The following is a 19,489-nucleotide window of genomic DNA, read 5'->3' as shown; positions in this document are numbered from 1 at the left end:
ACATACACACAAACACATGCACACACGTACATACACACATACATAGAGACACGCAGACATACACATAAAGACATAAAAAAAACCCACATACATACACACACACATACACACAAACACATACATACACATACATACACACATACATAGAGACACACAGACATACACATAAACACACATACACATGACCCGGCTTCGCCCGGGACTTGGATCCACGATGCCCCGCCGCCTTTGTCTCCCCAGTGACGATGTTCACACACGACAGCAGTTACGCTTTTGAGGCTGAGTGGACCTAGGGGAGGGCCAGGTCCGTTTCAAATAATCGTCAGCGGTGGTGGGCGTGAGTTGGAATCGAACTGGGGTCGCGCAAGCAGCTTAATGACTGTTTGTACAAAGAACATATAAAGAATCGATTATAATAACCAGGCAAGAGTCCACATTATAGACTGCCAGTACACGCACTCAGCTTCATAAGCAGGCTAGAGTGTACATGATAGAGTGGCAGTACGCTCACCGAGCTTAATAAGCAGGCTACAGTGTACATGATAGACTGGCAGTACGCTCACCCAGCTTAATGAGTATTTGTACAGTGAACATTAAAGTAATCGATTGTTGGCGCGTTGGGTTTAAAAGTAATATTAATAGCACACATTGTGGTGGGGGTGTAGTGAAGAGTAGGAAAAACTTTGATGAATTTACCTCAGAGTGGCGTGGTGGGTGTCGAGGCCTAGTAGCGTGCAAAGCCTGCGGCCTCGCCTAAAATTGTCGGCTTGGAAAAGGCAGGGTACGGGTGGCGTTCCTTCCCCCCCCCCCCCCCCCCCCCCAACAATACTGTGTAATGGCTATTATTTAATTAAATACGGAGCTTATGAAAGTGGCGAAGGCGTGGCTAGCCGTTGGCAGGGGCAACCGCCGTCCAATGAAACTGCAGCCCTTGGCGAAGGCGTGGCTAGCCGTTGCCAGGTCCAATGAAAGCGGCGAAGGCGTGGCTAGCCGTTGCCAGGGGCAACCGCCGTCCAATGAAAGTGCGTATGGGCCAAAGTCCACACACAGACAGACAGACATGAACGATTTTATATATATAGATAGCCCTGTGAGCCATTCGGCTCTTGAATCGGGTGCAACCGCAACAAACAGAAAACAGAAAAATCCAGGAAAAAACTGCAAAGTCTTCCAGAAAAAGCACCATACACCTAATATAGAGCAGACGGCCTTTTTATTATAATTGTTCTTTTACCCTTTTATCTGGCAACAAAACTGACACCTTTTTTAAATCCTTTATATTAAGTTCGCGTGCTTGCTTGCTTGCTTAGGACACTTTTTAGGCAAATTTTTTTTATTTTACATATATTCAGATAGAACGCATTCATGGCTTTGGCTGAACATCACAGTGCAAGAGCCCAGAGCGTAACCCCTCCACAGGCCGTGGCGGAGTAGCGCAGTTGGTAGCGCCCTCGCTTCCCATGCCAAAGGTCGCGGGATCGATCCCCGCGTCCTCCACAGGCGAATATATTTTTAAATCCTTTATATTAAGTTCGCTTGCTTGCTTAGGACCGTGCAAATATTTCGCTCGTTTTTTAACCCACTTCCCGTGATCCAAACGACCTGACATTTTCCACACAGACTCGTTGTGTGTGACAATTAATTTTCGTGAAATTTTTTTTCCAAAATTTTACACTGTTTAGGGAAAACTAATTAAATATTTAATTACCAATTGCTTAATACTGGCAGACAATCATCTGACCCATAGATTGCAGCCATCTCAAGCCAGAGGACGAGAGAACTCTAGCCGCCACGCATATAAAGGATTTAGAGTGAAAAACTTTGTTTTTACGGGTTTAGTTGTGAGAAGTCATGTTTGCATTGACCACAATACCTGCGGTCGAAATGCAAACAAAAAACACAACTCTGATGATGTATGCACTGTCCTTGAAATTGATTGGTCCACACCCGAGACAGCTTTTCTTAGAGCCCAGTCTCACATGGTGTTGGACCAGATTCCAATGGTGTAAAAGCCTTTTTATTCCTTTCCAGTCCTGGAGTTCCGTCCAACTTGTCGAAGAACAATGAATGTTGCCATCCTATCCGTCCACGTGGATACTCCCATTTAATTTGCGTTTTTAAAACCCTATTACTCAATCTTGATTTGAAGCTTTCGTGACTGCAGGAATCCATACTCTGGTTATTTCGGTAAAGCTCGGTAAAGTTACTCTTTCGACAATTGTTAGTTTTTTCAGCGATGCTGTACAACTTTATCTTATTTACGTTCACCATTACCCATGAAAATGAATATACTGTAATACTTTTCGATTTAAAGCTTTCGTGACTGCAGGGATTCATCTTTTTGGTTCTTTCGGTAAAGTCACGTAGAAGGGAAATAATAAAATAATACAAATAAAACATAATAAAATAATATAGTATTTTTTTATGTTTTATTTTTATTATTGTAAGATTATTTATTATGTTTAATTTTTATTATTTTATTATTTCCCTTCTACGTTACTTTACCGAAAGAAACAAGAAGATACTGTAATACATTACAATTCTACAGCTGTACACCTCGCACAGCAAGCAAACAATCACAGCGCTAAGACTCCACAAAGGACTGAACTAAGAGTCCAGAAAGACGTGCTATCAGGCGGACCATACGATAAGTCCTCTCTTCACGCGGTTCTTCCACGAGGGACTACTTTGCACAACAACGTGGAACGCGCACCGTTGTGACGCGGTTTCTGAGCGGTCGACGACGAACTACTTTCTTGAGCTGAGTGGCTGAGCGGAGTGATACAGTAATGCGGCGCCGTACCCGAGGTTATTAGTCGCGACGTCTTCTTGTGCTGTTGTGTGGTGCGTCTGGAAAACCGGAAAACCAATAGGGCTGATTTAAATGGCCAATTCTAGATTTGAAGCTTTCGTGACTGCAAGTATTCATATTCTTAGGTTTTTTCGGTAAAGTCACATAGGTAAAAAAATCTAAATTAATAAAAGTAAAATAAAAATCATGACGTTTCGGAGGCAACACAAGCTTCCGTCTTCAGGTGGAACCGTCACAGCACGCTTGCTGCAATCAAGTAAATGAGAGATTCCAAGGGATACTACCCCGTATATATACTGGTTTATGGGAGGGGGATGGGCCAGGAAGCTTGTGTTGCCTCCGAAACGTCGTGATTTTTATTTTATTTTACTTTGATTAATTTTGATTTTTTACCTACGCGACTTTACCGAAAAACTTAAATGGTCAATGTAGCAATGTAGTCTGACCGTGATTTTAAACTTGAGTCAGACGCAAACCAAGGGTTTGGTACCTGTGAAGTATGGGAATTGACGGCAGGAACTTCTTGACGGGAACACACTTTTTATTACATTTTTACGTGTCAAAATACAACGTGTGGTCTCCTTTCTTCCGACTTCACACTCCACTAATCTCGTGTAAACTCTAGGCCTCTGGCTACACACGATACCCTTCACTCGTGTAGACCCTATGCCTCTGGCTACACAATACACTCGACTCGTGTAGACCCTATGTCCCTGGCTACACACAATGCATTCGGCTCGTGTAGACCTTATGCCTATGGCTACACACACTACACTCGCCTCTGGGTTACACAGAGTCCCGGTCCCGTTAGGACAGCGGGACTAGGTACCGCAGGGCCCTAGGTCTTCATCCCCGTCTTCATTCTTCGCTGGTTACACACTGCCCTCACGCCTGTGTGCATCCCCTTTTATAGCCCCTGCTCACGAGAGACGGAGCTGATGCGTACGTCGACGTGAGCATCGCTCCTTAGTGAACCAATCACGACGCACTCTCTCTACGATCCGTTTTCCCCAGCGCGTGTTAACGCTACTCCGCCAATCACACCGCGCTGCCACCCAGTCACTCCCTCTCAGCGCGTCACCGGCCCACAGCCAATCATTACCCCGTAACCCACGACCCCGCGCTGACCCCTGATCCTCCACCGTCAGCGCGCGTCACCACATACACAGCCAATCATTACTCGCTGGCATACGATCCCTCATCCCAGCGCGTATCACCTCTACACCTGCAAGGGTTGCCTCAATTGCCCCGTGGGTCTTGCGGGCTTTGTTGGGGCGTGTGAAAATTGCCCCTGCTACGGGACCGTCCATAAATGACGTCACGCACCTCGGGGGGGGGGGGTGGGGTCAGACATTTGTGACGATGTGTGACGAGGGGAGGGGGGTTTGAGAAATGTGACGTCACATCAAAATGCGCAACTTTAAATAAATATAGACAACACGTTCTACTTAATTAAATAGACTTTTTAATAAATATTTTCTCCTATAACAGAGTGCAGCGCCACATTAAATACGCACTACAATGACAATAGTTTAAAGTGATTTGAAGCATGTTTTATTTTGGGGGGGCAGAGCTTTGTGACGTCATATTTCAGGGGGGGTCTTTTTGTGACGCCGTGTGACGAAGGGGGGGGGGGTCAAAAATCGTCCAAAATCGCTTGACGTCATTTATGGACGGCCCCTAATTACTTTGGGCAGTTTGTGGAGAAACTGAGGAAAGTGTGGAAAATTTGATGTCAGGTACATCATGTACATGGACCGTACATGTGCACATCCTTACGTATCGATGGATGAGTGTTATGGCTCCAAGCGCTGATATTTGAATACAAAACTATAGTGAATAATTTGTAATGTTGAATTTCTAATTGTCCACGTTGTGTAAAAACATTTACCAGAATTTCATTGCAAGTGTGAATGGCCCAGACGCTGTCTGATATTTTAATACAAAACTATAGTGATGAATGATTAGTAATAATGGTACGTTTCTAATTGTCCACGTTGTGTAAATACATATTAATATATTATTTGTTCTTTCGGTAAAGTCACGTAGATATAATTTAAAAAAAATAACATTTAATTATAAATAAAATAAATAATAAAAGCAAAAAAACAACGAAGTTTCGATCGCGACACAAGCGGTGTTCATCATTTACCATTAATCGATTGTAAATACATTTACCATCGATTTCCACTGCATGTGATTACAATAAAGTGCATCGCTTCCGGGTTCCCCCTCCTCACCCTCCCCCCTTCTATTCGCCCGCCCCCTCCCCGCGCTTGCGAATGGCACCGCCCACAACGTCGACAGATCCAGCTGCTGTTTCAAGCAAACCCCGGTGTGGAGCCCACCCCCCTTTACGGATCCGGACTCTCACAACAGACCTCGCGTACGTAGTAGCAATCCGCTCCGTGCTCCACCGAAATCCGCTCCGGGATTTTAGTTTTTGGATTACACCCCCCCCCCCCAGAGCGCGAGGGGAGCTTGCAATTCATCGACGCGCGTGACGTCACCCACCACCACCACCTCTTCGTCGCCGCCGTCGTCAAAGTGGAGCCATTTGTTGCGCGAACGTCGTGCGAACGTCGCGGGAACGTTATTTTTGTGAGGGGGGAAACCCCCCTCCCGCCGCCGCCCCCTCCCCTCCCCTCCCCCCCACAAATCGCGACGTTTTGCGCGATCGGTGTCTTTCCTCACATTTGTAACAAGATTCATACAGCACAAGTACATCGGTACAGGTTACAATCTTGGCGGCGAATTCCGTTGTGTTGATGTACAAACACAACGTGCGGCACGGTCCTGTCCCTTGCGATTGTTAAGCCTGTGGTGGTGGTATAACTACCGTCTGTAAAACGTGTGCTTGTGCACGTTGTGTTAATTCAAAATGTGTAACGTTTTGTGTATGTGCCGGTACTGATGTGCTAGTTGTCCATGATTGGTACTAGCGGTTTCAAGATCTTCCTCTGCGGAGGAGGAGGAGGAGGTTCGTGAAGGACGCTGCCGTGCAGTTGGGCGAGGCCAAGAGGAGGCGACGCTCACAACAACGAGCGGAGCGCCGGGCGGCTAAAATCGCATAAAGTTGGCGCAGTAACAGCACGTGGCAGCTGCTGGGGCTGTCCAGTGACCTCCTGCCAGCGGTCCTTCGACAACTTCACGTGGCCTCAAAGTGCACCTGGCCTGGCACAGCCGCTGCGGTGACGTCACGGCCACTGAGCGGTCATTGTTGTTGGTGGGTAGCTGGGGACGTACGCCTTTTGGCGTCATCTGGTCCAACACCAATGGAGACTAGGCTCTAAGAAAAGCTGTCTCGGGTGTGGACCAATCAACTTCAAGGACAGTGCATATCATCATCAGAGTTGTTTCTTTTTGTTTGCATTTTGACTACTTGTGTTGCGGTTATTGCAAACATGATGCCTTGTATGTACCATTTGAAAGGGTAAAAACCTATTACTATAGCTGAGGCTGGTTTGTCGATACATCTGACTCCATAGAAGTCGACGCAAATGGGGCTGCTGCTGCTGTTGTAATGCGACCACGTGTGTGCGTCTCGTCCGGCTAGCCGTGTCAGTGCAACTCGATTTCGGCGACCGGAGAAATTTCAATCCACGGGCGGTCACCCTTGTGGTAAGTCCGCTGATGGATTAAGGGCCTCCTCCTTAAGCCCACGTGTGGGGTGATTTGACCATATTTCACCGGGAGTTAAGCCGGGTCTTTTTTTGCTAGCGCGACATCCCCATCCTCGGCTTCCGAACGCTTCGCTAATAAGGCGATTGGAGTCGTGGGCTATATTTAAGTGCCGTCTTTCAAACTCGCCTCTTCAATCTGGCCTTTAACCCCGCCTAAGTTATGGCCCGTTTACCCAGCTGCTTCTGTTTTGTTTCATGGACAGTGGCGTGTTGGGGTCTACGAATGAAATCAGCCTTATAAACGTGAATAATAATATAATTATTGTTGTTTAGTATTGACCACACGGATACAGGCCGGATTTTGCTAAAGCTAAAGATGTGGCAACATAGAAGTAGAGCACAGCGATGGATGTCGTGGACACTGCCCTCTGTTGCCCACCTGGCAGCGATGTCTCGGCTGTAAAACCTCACACTTTCTAGCCAGATATATTGCTGTGCGGCGGTTATTATACATTTTAGAAGTCCACAGCTCAATGCCAGTTTAATCTACTCAGGCTGGTTTTTGTTGTTGCCATTATGAGCCAAGGGCTGACAATGTGTGGGCCCTGTAGGTGTGCAAGGAATTTAGATTGATTTTTTGACCTAACAGGAGGTCGAGACGGCTTTTATGAGCAATTTTCTAGCGAGGCTGAGTGCTCCTAAACGCTGAATTTAGTATAGATAATACGTTTATCAGAAGAAAGCCCTGAAATATTTACTACACTGAATTAGGAAAAAGGGTAATTTGGTCCACTAAACACCCTAACATTTAAATTCAGTGGCCTTTAACAAGATGGTAGCCCATTGAGGTCTCTTTGTGTTTGAAGTAATTTAACCAGGAGAGGGCACATCGAGATTAATTATCTTGTAAGCGATATACTTTATTTAACCAAGTACAACGGATATTTCTCACTTGCGAGGAAAACTCTATTGATAGTCTATTTTCACGTGGACGATTAACCATAATTTCCAATTTTACTTGTAATCATTTATCACGTAGCATTTGTGCCTTTAAAAAAAATACCAAGTCTTTACCTAAGCAACGGAAATGAGGTCTTTGATGTCAAATGTCAGTTCCTCCACAAACTGCCCAAAGCATGAGCAAAGCCGATTTTCACACGGGCCAACAAAAGCCGCAAGAACCACGGGGAAATTGAGGCAGCAGTAGAACTGACAAAGGCAGGTCTTGCAGGTGCCAATCTTGGCTGTGTCTGACACAAGTTTGAAGCTTTGCTAATGGTAAAAAAAAAGTCTTTAAAATCACCGCGAGACTGCATTGACATCCACCGCACGGAAACAAACGCCGTCAAGCCATCGGTCACCCTAAACCAGAACAACAAAACTAAAACTGAATGAACTGTAAATGAAATAAATAAAAACTCCAAGTGATTCGACACAAATCGAATGGAAGCTGGTCACCACCACCATCATCGTCACCATCCATGGGCAGATAGTCCATAGGTGTCCACTGCATATTTTGTCATTTGTTGCCACTTTCCTCTCGTGCCAATATACTCAGGTAGTGGGACAACCTCCTGGCACTAATCTCTTATGTCGTCGTCAAGCTGTTCCCTGTGAGGTCTTCCTCTCTTCCCGGTTGGTTCCGTTTTTCTGAACAACAACAACAACACATAGAAGCTGGTGAGAATGAAGCATTGAAACTGGAAGGAAAAAATACGAAACGGGAAAAGTCCAACAAATGAAAGCCGAATCAAACGCCTGGGACAGAAACTGTAACCGGATCACGATGGCATCGTCGCAGCAGCAGCAGCAGCCGTGCGGGCGCTACGTGTACTGGTCGGACATGGAGACGCTGGCGCTGCTCTCCATCATCGAGGGCATGGGCGTCGTGTCCCAGCTGGACGCCAAGCGCCAGCGCAACGCGCACATCTTCGAGGCGGCGCGCGTACAGATGGCGCGCCGCGGCTTCTTCCGCCCCATCCAGCAGATCCGCTACCGCTGGAAGACGCTCAAGAGCCTCTACCACAAGCAGAAGGCTGCCGCGGCGGCCGGTGAGTGTCAGCGGCGTGGCGGTGGCGTGCTCGTGAGTGACGGTGGTGGCGTGCTGGTGAGTGGCCGTGCTGTGCCGGTGAGTGGCGGTGGTGTGGCGTGCTGGTCAGTGGCAGTGGTATGCTGGTGAGTGGTGTGGCAGTGGCGTGCTGGTGAGTGGCAGTGGTATGCTGGTGAGTGGTGTGGCAGTGGCGTGCCGGTGAGTGGCAGTGGCGGTGGCGTGCTGGTGAGTGGCGGTGGCATGCCGGTGAGTGGCAGTGGCGGTGCTGTGGCAGTGCTGTGCCGGTGAGTGGCGGTGGTGTGGCGTGCTGGTGAGTGGCAGTGGCGGTGGCGTGCTGGTGATTGGCGGTAGCGTGGTGGTGTTGGCTCCCTCCCCCCCCCCACCGGTGCGCTCTGTGAAGACCGGAGGTGGGATTCTGTTTAAATTCCAGCTGTTTGCAAAGTTGTTGATGGCTTAATAGAAAAAAAAATGGCATCTACGTACTTTAATCGATAAGGTTGACACGTGCGCGGTGAGAATGCACGTGGCGCTTGCTATAACGTGGGTTAGTGGGGGGAGGGCAGGTGTGACCGTACCCACGCTTTGCCCCACCCGCTGTCGGCAGGGTTGGCATGCATGCCGCTGCCGCCACCGCATGACGTTTACCGCCCGACGTTGCAGGAGTCAAGATGACATTCCGGTTTATGAAGGGCATGCAGCGACTGCTGGAGCCCGGCACGGTCACAGGGCCCTCTTCTCCTGCTCTGCCTCTGCCACCGCTGGAGGGGCCTCCGCCCACCGAGCCGTCACACGGCTCGTCCGCAACCGGTGAGGCCGGGAGAGGCGGCCTTTGAAAGCCGCTGGGTAAAAGAGCAGTCACAATATAGAGAAGCAGGCAATGCCTCCCACCACCACCCTTCCCATGTCTGTCTCTTTCGAGTATTCCAATGTAGGACCACGGAGCTTCGGAAATTTTTTGACGTCAGCTCTGGCTGCTTGTGGTTTTTCGCTGCCCCGCGTGAAAACTGATAGTTGCAAATTGTATTTTTTTTCATGCAATTGCCATAAATTAAGCTAGAAAAATGTAAGTAAAAAATTATTGTTTTCATGAAATAAAAATTGTACTCATCCTGTCAGCCACAAAGAAATTGTGATAAACAGTTACAAAGTAATACAGAACTGATATCGCGATAATCGTCACGTCGGCAAAATTAACTTCGCATCGTAAAGTGAACATTTTTGGAACCCAGGTAAAATCGCGGTAACGGATTAACGGCCTACAATCAAATCCGTTGTCAAATCTCTTAAGCTAAGCGTGCCGAGGGGCCTGTATAGTGGGGAGGCACAGCCCACGCCACGCGGGCCCTATGGAGGGTTTGCGAAGCGGCATGTTTGACCTCGCAAGACGTATGCTCGTCCGCCTGTAACTGCGTCCGCACCCCCTAGCTTGCGGCTCATCAGTTGTCATTTTGGCAGCTTCGCCATTGGCAGGAGGCGGAAGTGAAGAAGCGGGAGCGGTGGCGCTGCAACGGCACCTGCACGAAGACAAACGCCCGCAGGTGACGGCACATCCACACAGACACCACCTGGAGCCACGGTCACAACAGCCAGCGACCAGCAGCGGTTATTTTCTCTTGTACACGAGATAGCCGGACGCTCGGTCTAATTCCAAGCGTGCATCTCTCCACGTCTCTTTATGCACTGGCTCGTATGTAGGTAGGTATGTTGTATGTATGTTGTATGTATGTTGAACATCTTTCACACCATACGTAGCCAATAGCTCCTCTAGGCATTTGTTCCATTTTCTTTGTCAATGTCCGTGCTTCTTCTTCGCATGGGGAGGTTTTCTTACTGGACAATACTGTCAGGAAACCTCCAGCTGTCTCTCTTACTGCTGCTGCTGCTGCTGCTCCTTTGCCCAGGGAACTCTGCTCAATGACTGATGAACAAAACAAAAACGCTCCCATCTGTTGGGGTTGCCCAGTTTGGATCTCGCCACGGCGGTGAGATGTTAACTACCTCGCCTGGTATACAGGGGGCCGTGAGTTCGATCCCAACCCTGATGTTTGTATATTTGGAGTTTGCATGTCTGTTGAACTTCTTCCGCACTGTACGTAATCGGAGGTGCATTTCTATCTCCCCGTGGTCGTGTGCATATGTTTCCGGGTCCTCTGGTTTTTCCCTCCACATTTAGAATCAACATGCGTTTAGAGTATTAGGATGCTATACATTTCCACGTGATAAGCCACTTCGTTGAGCTATCATTTGTGGCCAAGTTGCTTCTGACAAAGAGCTATATAGCTCAGTGGGCCTTACCTGGTAAAATAAAAACTAGTTTTAATTTAGTTTAGACTCGAAGCGCCATGCGGTCGTGGGTTGTGGGTCACGCTCTGCCGAGATGAAGATCTCCTCTCTGCCGGGCCCCGAGTGATTTCTTGACGCGTGCCGTGCCCCCAGCAGCCACAGCTACTGAAGGAGGAGGAGGTTTGTCCAGCGGTGAAGGTGGAGCTGCTGGTGATGGAGGAGGACGTGGAAGTGGGCATAGAGGCCAGACAACAGCAGCACCAGCAGCAACAAGAGGAACATTCGGGAGCGCCTGTCTGTGAGGAGTACGCACCCGGGGTAAGTGAAGATAATTGAAATGTGCTTCCGTGACGCGAGTAGGTTGTCACGGTTGTGCTGCATCGCTCTCCGAAGTGTGTTCACGTTGTACCGGCGAGCGTCTTCAGTAGACTCCCGGCACATGGAGCAAAACGTCGGACATCGTGCCAAAACAACACGCGGCGCAGCCGGAAGACACGTCTGGGAGAGTTTGGATTTTGACGAGATTTTGACGTCCATATTGGCTTGACCCAACAACTTGAATCGTTCCACAAGTTTTTTTTGCGTAAAATCATTGGGTGGGCTGGCTTACGCCCATCCATCAACTCGCCACACATGCTTTATTTTTGCTCGTCTCGTACGCAATTCTAATATCAATAGCTGTGCTCTTGGCATAACGTTGGAATTATCGCGGGGCAGCGCGTCATACTGCGCGCGTTAAGAGACTGGCCTGCGGCCAGACCTATATCGCAGAGTCCTTCGAATTACTTTTTCTATTTTCTGCACTCAGGAGGGTGCTGCCACAGACAAACGTTCATCGCATACTCTTCGGTTCTTTCGGTAAAGTCACGTAGATAGAAAATTAATAGATCACGACGTTTCGATCGCAACACAAGCAACCGTCATCCGGTGAGGCAAACACAGCAGGAGAACTGCTGACGCAAGAGGTAATCTAAGATGATTATTTTTCTTAATTCTCCAAGGTATAATTTAGCTGAATTTAGTGATTTTTTTTCCTTTTTCAAAATTTTCCCCCTTTTCCCAAATTTTCCACCTCTTCTACCCCGAAACTTTTCTTATCGTGCTATCAGCATCGTGTCACATGGAAAGGAATCTATTGGCCCATGTGTTAGACAAAATCCCGTGGGGGCAGAGGCTCACACAGAGACCCATAGTTTGTTGTCCTTCCCTCGCACCTCTGATTAGCATGGTTGGCTACGTACGGCGCGAAAGAAGTTCAACATACACACATTTGGACTTTACTTGGTGAAAAAAAATGTTTCATTTGTGTTTATGTTTTAAAGTGATTTGTTTACTGTAATAGGTTTTTACCCTTTTATCTGGCACCAAAACTGACACCTTTATACAAGGGATCATGTTTGCAATAACCACAACACAAGAAGTCAAAATGCAAACAAAATGAGAACTCTGTTAATGATATGCACTGTCCTTGAAATTGATTGGTCCACACCCGAGACAGCTTTTCTTAGAGCCTAGTCTCACATGGTGTTGGACCAGATGACGCCAAAAGGCGTACAACTCAAAAACAGCTCACTATCAGAGTATTGAGAGCTCGGGGTAAGCATTTACATTGAGACCTCCTTTGCCAGTAGCAAAATATAGTAATAGGTTTTAACCATTTTATCTGGCACCAAAACTGACACCTTTATACAAGGGATCATGTTTGGACCAATCAATTTCAAGGACAGTGCATATCATTATCAGAGTTGTCTCTGTTTGTTTGCATTTTGACTGCTTGTGTTGTGGTTATTGCAAACATGATCCCTTGTATAAAGGTGTCAGTTTTGGTGCCGGATAAAAGGGTTAAAACCTATTACTATATTTTGCTACTGGCAAAGGAGGTCTCATAATGATTTGTTTACCTTTCCTATACTTTGCGCTCATATCGTGTTTTTGTTTGTTGCAACGTTCTGAACCCATCCCTACTGGACGTCTGTGAAAAAGAGCTTCATAAGCTCATCGGATTCCCACAGTGTAAGTGAACATTGTCACGGAACTCCCCAAGAAATCCTTCAAGCTGCGTTTGCATTCTTTCCACAGTAGGGGGCACACTTCACTCAGGCACCCTGTTCATACCTCAACAATTGTCAACATTGGACTTCGGCCAAGATGAGTGAAGAAGGAACGGAATTTTTCGATTTAAAGCTTTCGTGACTGCAGGGATTCATCTTCTTGGTTCTTTCGGTAAAGTCACGTAGAAGGGAAATAATAAAATAATAAAAATTAAACAATAAAATAATTCTCACGACGTTTCGGCCACAATGCAAGCAGCCGTCCTCAGGTGGAGAACAGGACTCTGTCTCCTCGACAGACCTGTTCTCCACCTGAGGACGGCTGCTTTGCATTGTGGCCGAAACGTCGTGAGAATTATTTTATTATGTTTTATTTTTATTATTTCCATTCTACGTGACTTTCCCGAAAGAACCAAGAAGAAAAAAGGAACGGAATGTTTCACAATCGGCTGTTTTTGCACGGTCATCAACGACTGGCCTGCGACCTTTAAACCCGTGGCACTGGAGGGGGGCCCCCGCTTCAACCGTGGGTGGTTGCGCCGATCCCAGTTCGGCTCCTCTGCTGGTGCCAGCTCACAGCTCTGACCTCCGAGCCACCGGGGACGTAGTCTTGAGACGCGGTTGCGTTTTAGCCGCGCTGTATCAATCCGGAACGGTTTTGTATTTGCAGCCAATTGGAGACCCATCAACCCGCTACGCTGGAAAAAAACGGTTAAATGAGGGTGCTGCGGTGGTGAGATGTTAACCGTCTCGCCCGGTATACGGGAGGTCGTGGGTTAAATCCCGACCCTGACGCCTGTATGTTTGGAGTTTGTGGGTCTCTCTCTCCCCGTGGTCATGTGGATTTTACTCTGGGTCGTCTGGTTTGCCCCTCCACATTTAGAAGCAAGAGTATTTAACTGCCGTAGATTTCCGCATGATGATAAGCCACTTCGTCGAGCTATCATTTGTGGCCAGGTCGCTTCTGAAAAGCTGCTATTATAGCTCAGTGGGCCCTACCTGGTAAAATAAAAAGAAATAGTTTAGTGTTAGTTTAATCACGGGCCGCCAAATCATCGTATCGACCCGGAGTTGTGATGTCAGCGGTGCCCACTTGGCTTCTTGCACGTACGTGGCCATTACGAGCCTCTTGAGCCAAGAGCGCGACCACCGCTGTGATTTAACGTCTTTGTTTGTTCCCCATTAGGCCAGTCGGCCGTCACACTTTGTCGCAGGGCTGTTGGGAGCTGCTACGCGTCGGTGGCGGATCTGGAAACATCCCAAGGGGAGGGGTGGGGGCGAGGGTGGACGGGTGGGCAGGGGGAGGCGATCCTGAAATTACAAGCCTTTTAAATCGGATCCCAACGTTAATAAAACCACGTGCAATGTCTATTCTCTGATAAGAAAATACTTTCTGGGTCTCGGGGCTATCCACCCCATCGCCCCCTCCCCCCCTCTCCTTATTCCCACCACCGCTGTGCATGTGGGCTAATGCCAGGGCTAGTGGTAATGATGATCTACTACTACGTGGCATGCTGTCACACACGTGTATCGAAGGGCTAACGACCCACTCCCCCTCTGCGGCGCACCTCTTGACGGCAGCTGAAGGAGGAGGCCGCGACTCAGCAGGCAGAGTTCGCAGTGTCCGTCAAGGTGGAGCTGGCAGAGGAGGAGGTCGAAGCCAGGGGTGGAGCCCATGCATCCGCCTGGGATGACTTCTATTCCACCACCACGTCGTCGTCGTCACAGCAGCAGCGACGACACCACAGAAGCGGGCGGCTGCTGCGGAGAGAAGGCACGCGGGTCAGGGGTCGTGACCCTGCCGCGACCCCCCCACCACCCCCGTGGGAGGACGGACTGCATGGGGGTAACGGCAAACGTACGGACTTGTGAACGAGCGCGCGCGCGTTGTGTGTTTCCTTCTGTGCGGGGTGCGGTGGCGCAGCGGTTAGTGCACTGATCTATGAATCCGTCGACCTGAGTTCGATTCCGGCTCACGGCCAACACCGGTGACGATTATCTGAACCGGCCCTGGGCCTCCCCTAGGTCGACTCGGCCTCAAATGAGTAACCTAGTGCTGTGTTTAAACATCGCCACTGGGGAGACAAAGGCGCGGTGTTGGCCACCCACCCCCTCGTGTTCCATACCGGCCTCCATAGGTGCTCGCGAACAGCACTTGCCCCAACAGTCTGTTAAGGCTATACGGGGGAATCTTTGTTTCTGCGCTTGTGCGTACTCGTGCGTGCGCAGGCGTGCGAGCGCGCAGTGGCCGCGCGTCCCCGTCCCTGCAGCAGGAGCTGGTGCTGCTGATGCGCGAGCAGGTGGCGCTGATGCGCCAGCAGCTGCTGCTCATGCGGAGGCTCGAGCGCAGGGATGAACGGCGGCGCTCGTGGCGGACGCGGCGCGGCCTCCCCCCCCGCGCCGGGTCCCTCTGTTCCACGCCGGGCCTCCCGCCCGGCCGATCGCGAGGGCCCCCGGGCCCCCGCGGTCGACACGGCCCTCCGGATCCCAGGACGCCTCTCGCCGTGGAGACATCGAGGGCGGACGCGGGCGGACGAGGAGTTCGCCCTGCGATGGAGGCAGACCGCGCCGCCAGAGGTCCTGACGAACAGACGGCTGCCGCTACGGGCAAGCTGAGCGTCTGAGACGGAATAAAAAACTCCTTGAGGAATCGACTAAAAAAAAAGAACACTAAATTTTTTTTATTTTACCAGGTAAGGCCCACTGACTCGTATAGCTCTTTTTCAGAAGTGACCTCGCTGTCACAAATGATAGCGCAACCAAGTGGCTTATCGTGTGGACATTTACAGCAGCCAAATACTCTGAACTCGTGTTGATTCTGAATGCGGAGGAAAAAAGCGGAGGACCTGGAGAAGAATCCACGCAACCACAGGGAGAAATATGCAAGCTCCGAATGTAGGCGTCAAGGTCGGAATCGAACCCACAGCCTCCTGTATACCAGGCGAGGGATTTAACATCTTGCAGATTCGTGCAGCGTCTTTGTAGAATCAGAATCTTTATTCCTGGAGAAATCCGATGAGCTATGAAGCTCTTTTTTCACAGATGTCCAGTAGGGGCAGGTCAGAACGTGACAACAACAAACGGTGCAAAAACACGATAGGAGTTCAACGTATGGGAAAGGTAAGCAAATCACCAATAAATAAATACATAAAATAGATAAAGTATATAAGTACAAATTGCATAAGTGCACCAACTCCCAAGCTTTGGCAAGGCAGCAAAACAACAGCAAGGAACAATTCCAGACCACAGCAAGCTAACAAACGCAGTCCCTCAATATCCAACAGTATCCAACACGAGATTGTCTTGAAGCGATGAACTGCTGGCAGTGCGGAAGCCGACGGGGGGTATCTGTTGAGGCAAGACTCGTCTTCGTATCTGCGACGTCGATTTACCACCGATTTGTGTTTCCCAAGTTTTGGACAATACGCGAATCACCGTGGCCAATTGTCTTCAATAGTAGCGAGTCGGTGATAGCAACACAATTTGACACTTTAGTTGAAATCGTGCAGAGGTACCGAACTGTTTCCGCATAGAACGTGAACACATGCAAAAAACACACGAACAGTAAAATAAAATATGAATTACCCTAGTCTCTCCACAGTGCTGACATTTACGCCTTGCACCAGGAGAATGTATGATTGTTGAACTTCTTTCGCACCGTACATAGCCAAGCGTGCTAATCGGAGGTGCGGAGAAGCTCACGACCAGTGCTGTTTTCACGATTGATGTTAGCCATGGCCAGGAATCGAACTTGGACATCGACGTCTGTAGTGCAGATCGCTGACCATCATTACAGCACTACTCCTCACTGCACCACAAGGAACACGTGAATGTATAAATTAATTGGACTGCACGTGTGTGGGTGTCGGCTTCGACAGAAATGAGCAAATATTGATAAACGTGGTCTTCATTGAAAGGTCAGAGGGCAACGGAATTGGCTGGGTGACCCTTGACCTTGAGAAATGAAAATGTGTACTGCTGCAAGGACTGACCCACCAACTGAGATTGCTACGAAACACTCCGCATCGCTTTTATTTTTTCCCTAGCTGTAGATTTTTCGGTACAGCCGCGGTGCAAAAAGAGAACGTAATCGTGAACTGAACCCCACCATCACCACCACCGCCACCCGCCCGACAATTTGACAATCGGACGCCGTAGATCGAAAGTAACGGAGGTGTTGGTCAACCAATCTGTTACGTTTATTTCACTAATTGTTTATTAGAGAGCATCGTCGCTGAGTTTTGCCGTGGTAGGATGGACTTTTAGCACTATCCAAGTGCACTCGAACGTATGTACATTGAAATTCTTTTGCATCGTACGTAGCCAACCGTGCTAATCGGAGGTGCGAGAGAAGGACCACAAACTAAACACAAAAAGCAGTTGTATGGGAATGAGTTTTAAATCTAGATTTAAAAGTGCACAACTCCAGTGGTTTCTTAATATCGGAATAGCATTTCAGATGGCCGCAGAAACACATCTGAAATCATGCGATGCAGTGACCGTCTTTTGTTCGATGGCAAGCCACAAGCCGCTGTGAGGATGCCCGGAGTTTGTGCGATGGGTAATGCTCTTTGACGAGATGTAACAGGTTCGGAGATTGAGTTCTTTCAAACATAAACTCACAGCCCTTTGTCAGTTCATTACAGTATGAAAGCCACCCCATGCCATGTCGCCACATTGGTCATGAGGGTTTTGAGCATACTTCACCACGCTGGTCAGTGCAGGACATGCAGGACCATTTCAGATATCATGCGCCATCGATGTTAACCGTGAACGGGAATAGAGAGCACCCCCTCCAGATTATATAGGGTATCTTGGCCTACTCTTGCACGCTGGCCGGACGCCTTAGGGGAGGGTGGGAGTGCTCACACTTTACTCCACCACACGCGACAACGGCCATTTATACTGCTTGGTAGACATCGATGGAGGGGGATTTTAAAATAAAAAGACACGTGTTCGTTGTTTAAACTGCCGCACTGGGAGATGGAATCGAGCCGGCGACAACTGGATTGCAAGTCCGTTGTGCCACCTAGGGATAACTGCAATTTTTCATTATACGATTTTAATACAATGTTACATTTGACGATCTCATGATTTGTCGTAATATCAATTTTACCTATATTAGAAGAAAAAGTTTTGCTGGCTGGCGTGGACGGATGGGTCGCGTCCAACGGATGTGCAGGCCTCCGAGTCGTTCAAGAAGATAGCTTGAAAGTCGGTAAACTGCAGTTCACTCGGCATGAACCTGTTATGGGAATTTCCAATGGTTCTTCAGAATCTACAGTTCACCCTCAACGCACGTTGCTGTCAGATGACGTAGCATCATCAATGTGTGGTCAGTTACGCCGGAGAACGTTTTTAAAAAGCGCTAATTTAACGGGTGACGGTATTTTGTTTGAAATAGCTAAAAACTTTTATTAAGATTGTGTACAAAATACAATAATTGCCGCAGTTTTGCAATTTCATATCTCGTCAGGGAAACGAAACGTTTTTAAGGAACTGAATTAAACGCGATGAACGATTTCCTACCGGCGTGACTACGATGACGACGACGCTGTCGGAAACGGGACGACGCGGCCCCCTCCGATCGCGGGCCTTGCTCTCGTCGCGGCTCGTGTGGCTCCGGCAAAAAAAACAAAACTCACCTCCCCCCCCCCCCCCAAAAAAAAATTTCTCCCGCACCAACACCAGACCATCTCCATACCCGCAGCAACAGCCCGGTGCGGAAAAACGCCTCCCATTACCGCAGATTGATAGATACAATTTGACGGAGCCGCGTAACTAATTGCGGTGCGAATTCTGCCCAAAACCAACATCAATCCAGCGAGATGGGGGGGGAGTGGGAGGGAGTCAGGAAGGGGGGGGGGGGGAGCACCCCCACCCCGCCCTTACTCCCCCTCGCCTACCCCCCCCCATCTCTCACCACCTCCGCTCCCGCACGTGAACGCGGCGCGCTCGGGCAATAAATCACGCTTGACGCGCCGCGCCGCTTTCATTTTTCAATCGGCTTTGACGCAGTGGAGGGAAGTCGGGGGGGGGGGGGGTGGGGGGGCTTGGGGGAGATGGGGGTGGTGGTGGTTCGTGAGCCCGCCAGCCGGGCAATTACACCCCGAGTTAACTTCACGCGCAGCGTCCCAGCAGCAGCAGCAACTGCTGCTGCTGCTGCTGCAAGAGGCGTAGGAAGGAGCATTGGGATGGAGAAGCAGAGGGAGCATGAGAAGCCAACCGTGCTCATCGCAGCTCCGATTATCGGTGGTTGGCTACGTGCGGTGCGAAAGAAGTTCGCATGAACCACCGCAATACGTTGGGAGCGCCGGTGACGCACTGCACGAGAAGCGTCAACAGAAGCGGAACGAGGAGCAGAACCATAATCGGCAAACGCAGCAGTAGCGGCATCAGCAGCAGCTGTGCACTGGCCGTGTGGAAAGTGGTTTGTGGTTGGTGCAATGCACTGGCCAAAAAAACTGACTGACTCCGAGCATAGAATCCTGTGTAAGGTGAACATAACCCGTGGTAAATTGGCGTCTAAACTATTGCGGAGGGATTTCGATTTAAAGCTTTCGTGACTGCAGGGATTCATCTTGGTTCTTTCGGTAAAGTCACGTAGAAGGGAAATAATAAAAATAAAACAATACAATACAATTCTCACGACGCAAGCAGCCGTCCTCAG

The 19,489-nt window shown here is 49.0% G+C and overlaps 1 protein-coding gene across 4 annotated transcripts; it reads left to right on the top strand.

The window, feature by feature from the left end:
• Positions 1–5,435: 5,435 nt before the first annotated feature.
• LOC133355943 (uncharacterized) lies at positions 5,436–18,326 on the top strand. Of its 4 annotated transcripts, XM_061573385.1 has the most exons (8): positions 5,436–6,433; positions 8,110–8,486; positions 9,146–9,292; positions 9,941–10,023; positions 10,922–11,086; positions 12,752–12,781; positions 14,401–14,677; positions 15,049–18,326. In XM_061573385.1, exons 2-8 carry the CDS (start codon positions 8,174–8,176, stop codon positions 15,441–15,443), a joined length of 1,410 nt encoding a protein of 469 aa, XP_061429369.1. In that variant the 5' UTR covers positions 5,436–6,433; positions 8,110–8,173; the 3' UTR covers positions 15,444–18,326. The 4 variants fall into 4 exon arrangements, with proteins under 4 accessions (XP_061429369.1, XP_061429371.1, XP_061429368.1 ...); XM_061573387.1 differs by having other exon boundaries at positions 5,436–8,486; positions 10,925–11,086; XM_061573384.1 differs by having other exon boundaries at positions 5,436–8,486.
• The last annotated feature ends 1,163 nt before the right edge of the window (positions 18,327–19,489 follow it).

The sequence above is a fragment of the Lethenteron reissneri genome, chromosome 52 (assembly GCF_015708825.2).
Source record: "Lethenteron reissneri isolate LAM-NWPU_2019-01 chromosome 52, ASM1570882v1, whole genome shotgun sequence".
Taxonomy (NCBI): domain Eukaryota; kingdom Metazoa; phylum Chordata; class Hyperoartia; order Petromyzontiformes; family Petromyzontidae; genus Lethenteron; species Lethenteron reissneri.
The sequence above is the reverse complement of the archived record's forward strand: the minus strand, read 5'-3'. Positions and strand labels throughout refer to the sequence as shown.

What these genes read in the sequence shown, in the direction of transcription:
- LOC133355943 (XM_061573385.1), top strand. Translation starts at nt 8,174, where the DNA reads ATGAAAGCCGAATCAAACGCCTGGGACAGAAACTGTAACCGGATCACG. An exon ending in ACACGGCTCGTCCGCAACCG is followed by an intron (nt 9,293 to 9,940) that starts GTGAGGCCGGGA and finishes TCATTTTGGCAG; the next exon opens with CTTCGCCATTGGCAGGAGGC. An exon ending in ACGAAGACAAACGCCCGCAG is followed by an intron (nt 10,024 to 10,921) that starts GTGACGGCACAT and finishes CCGTGCCCCCAG; the next exon opens with CAGCCACAGCTACTGAAGGA.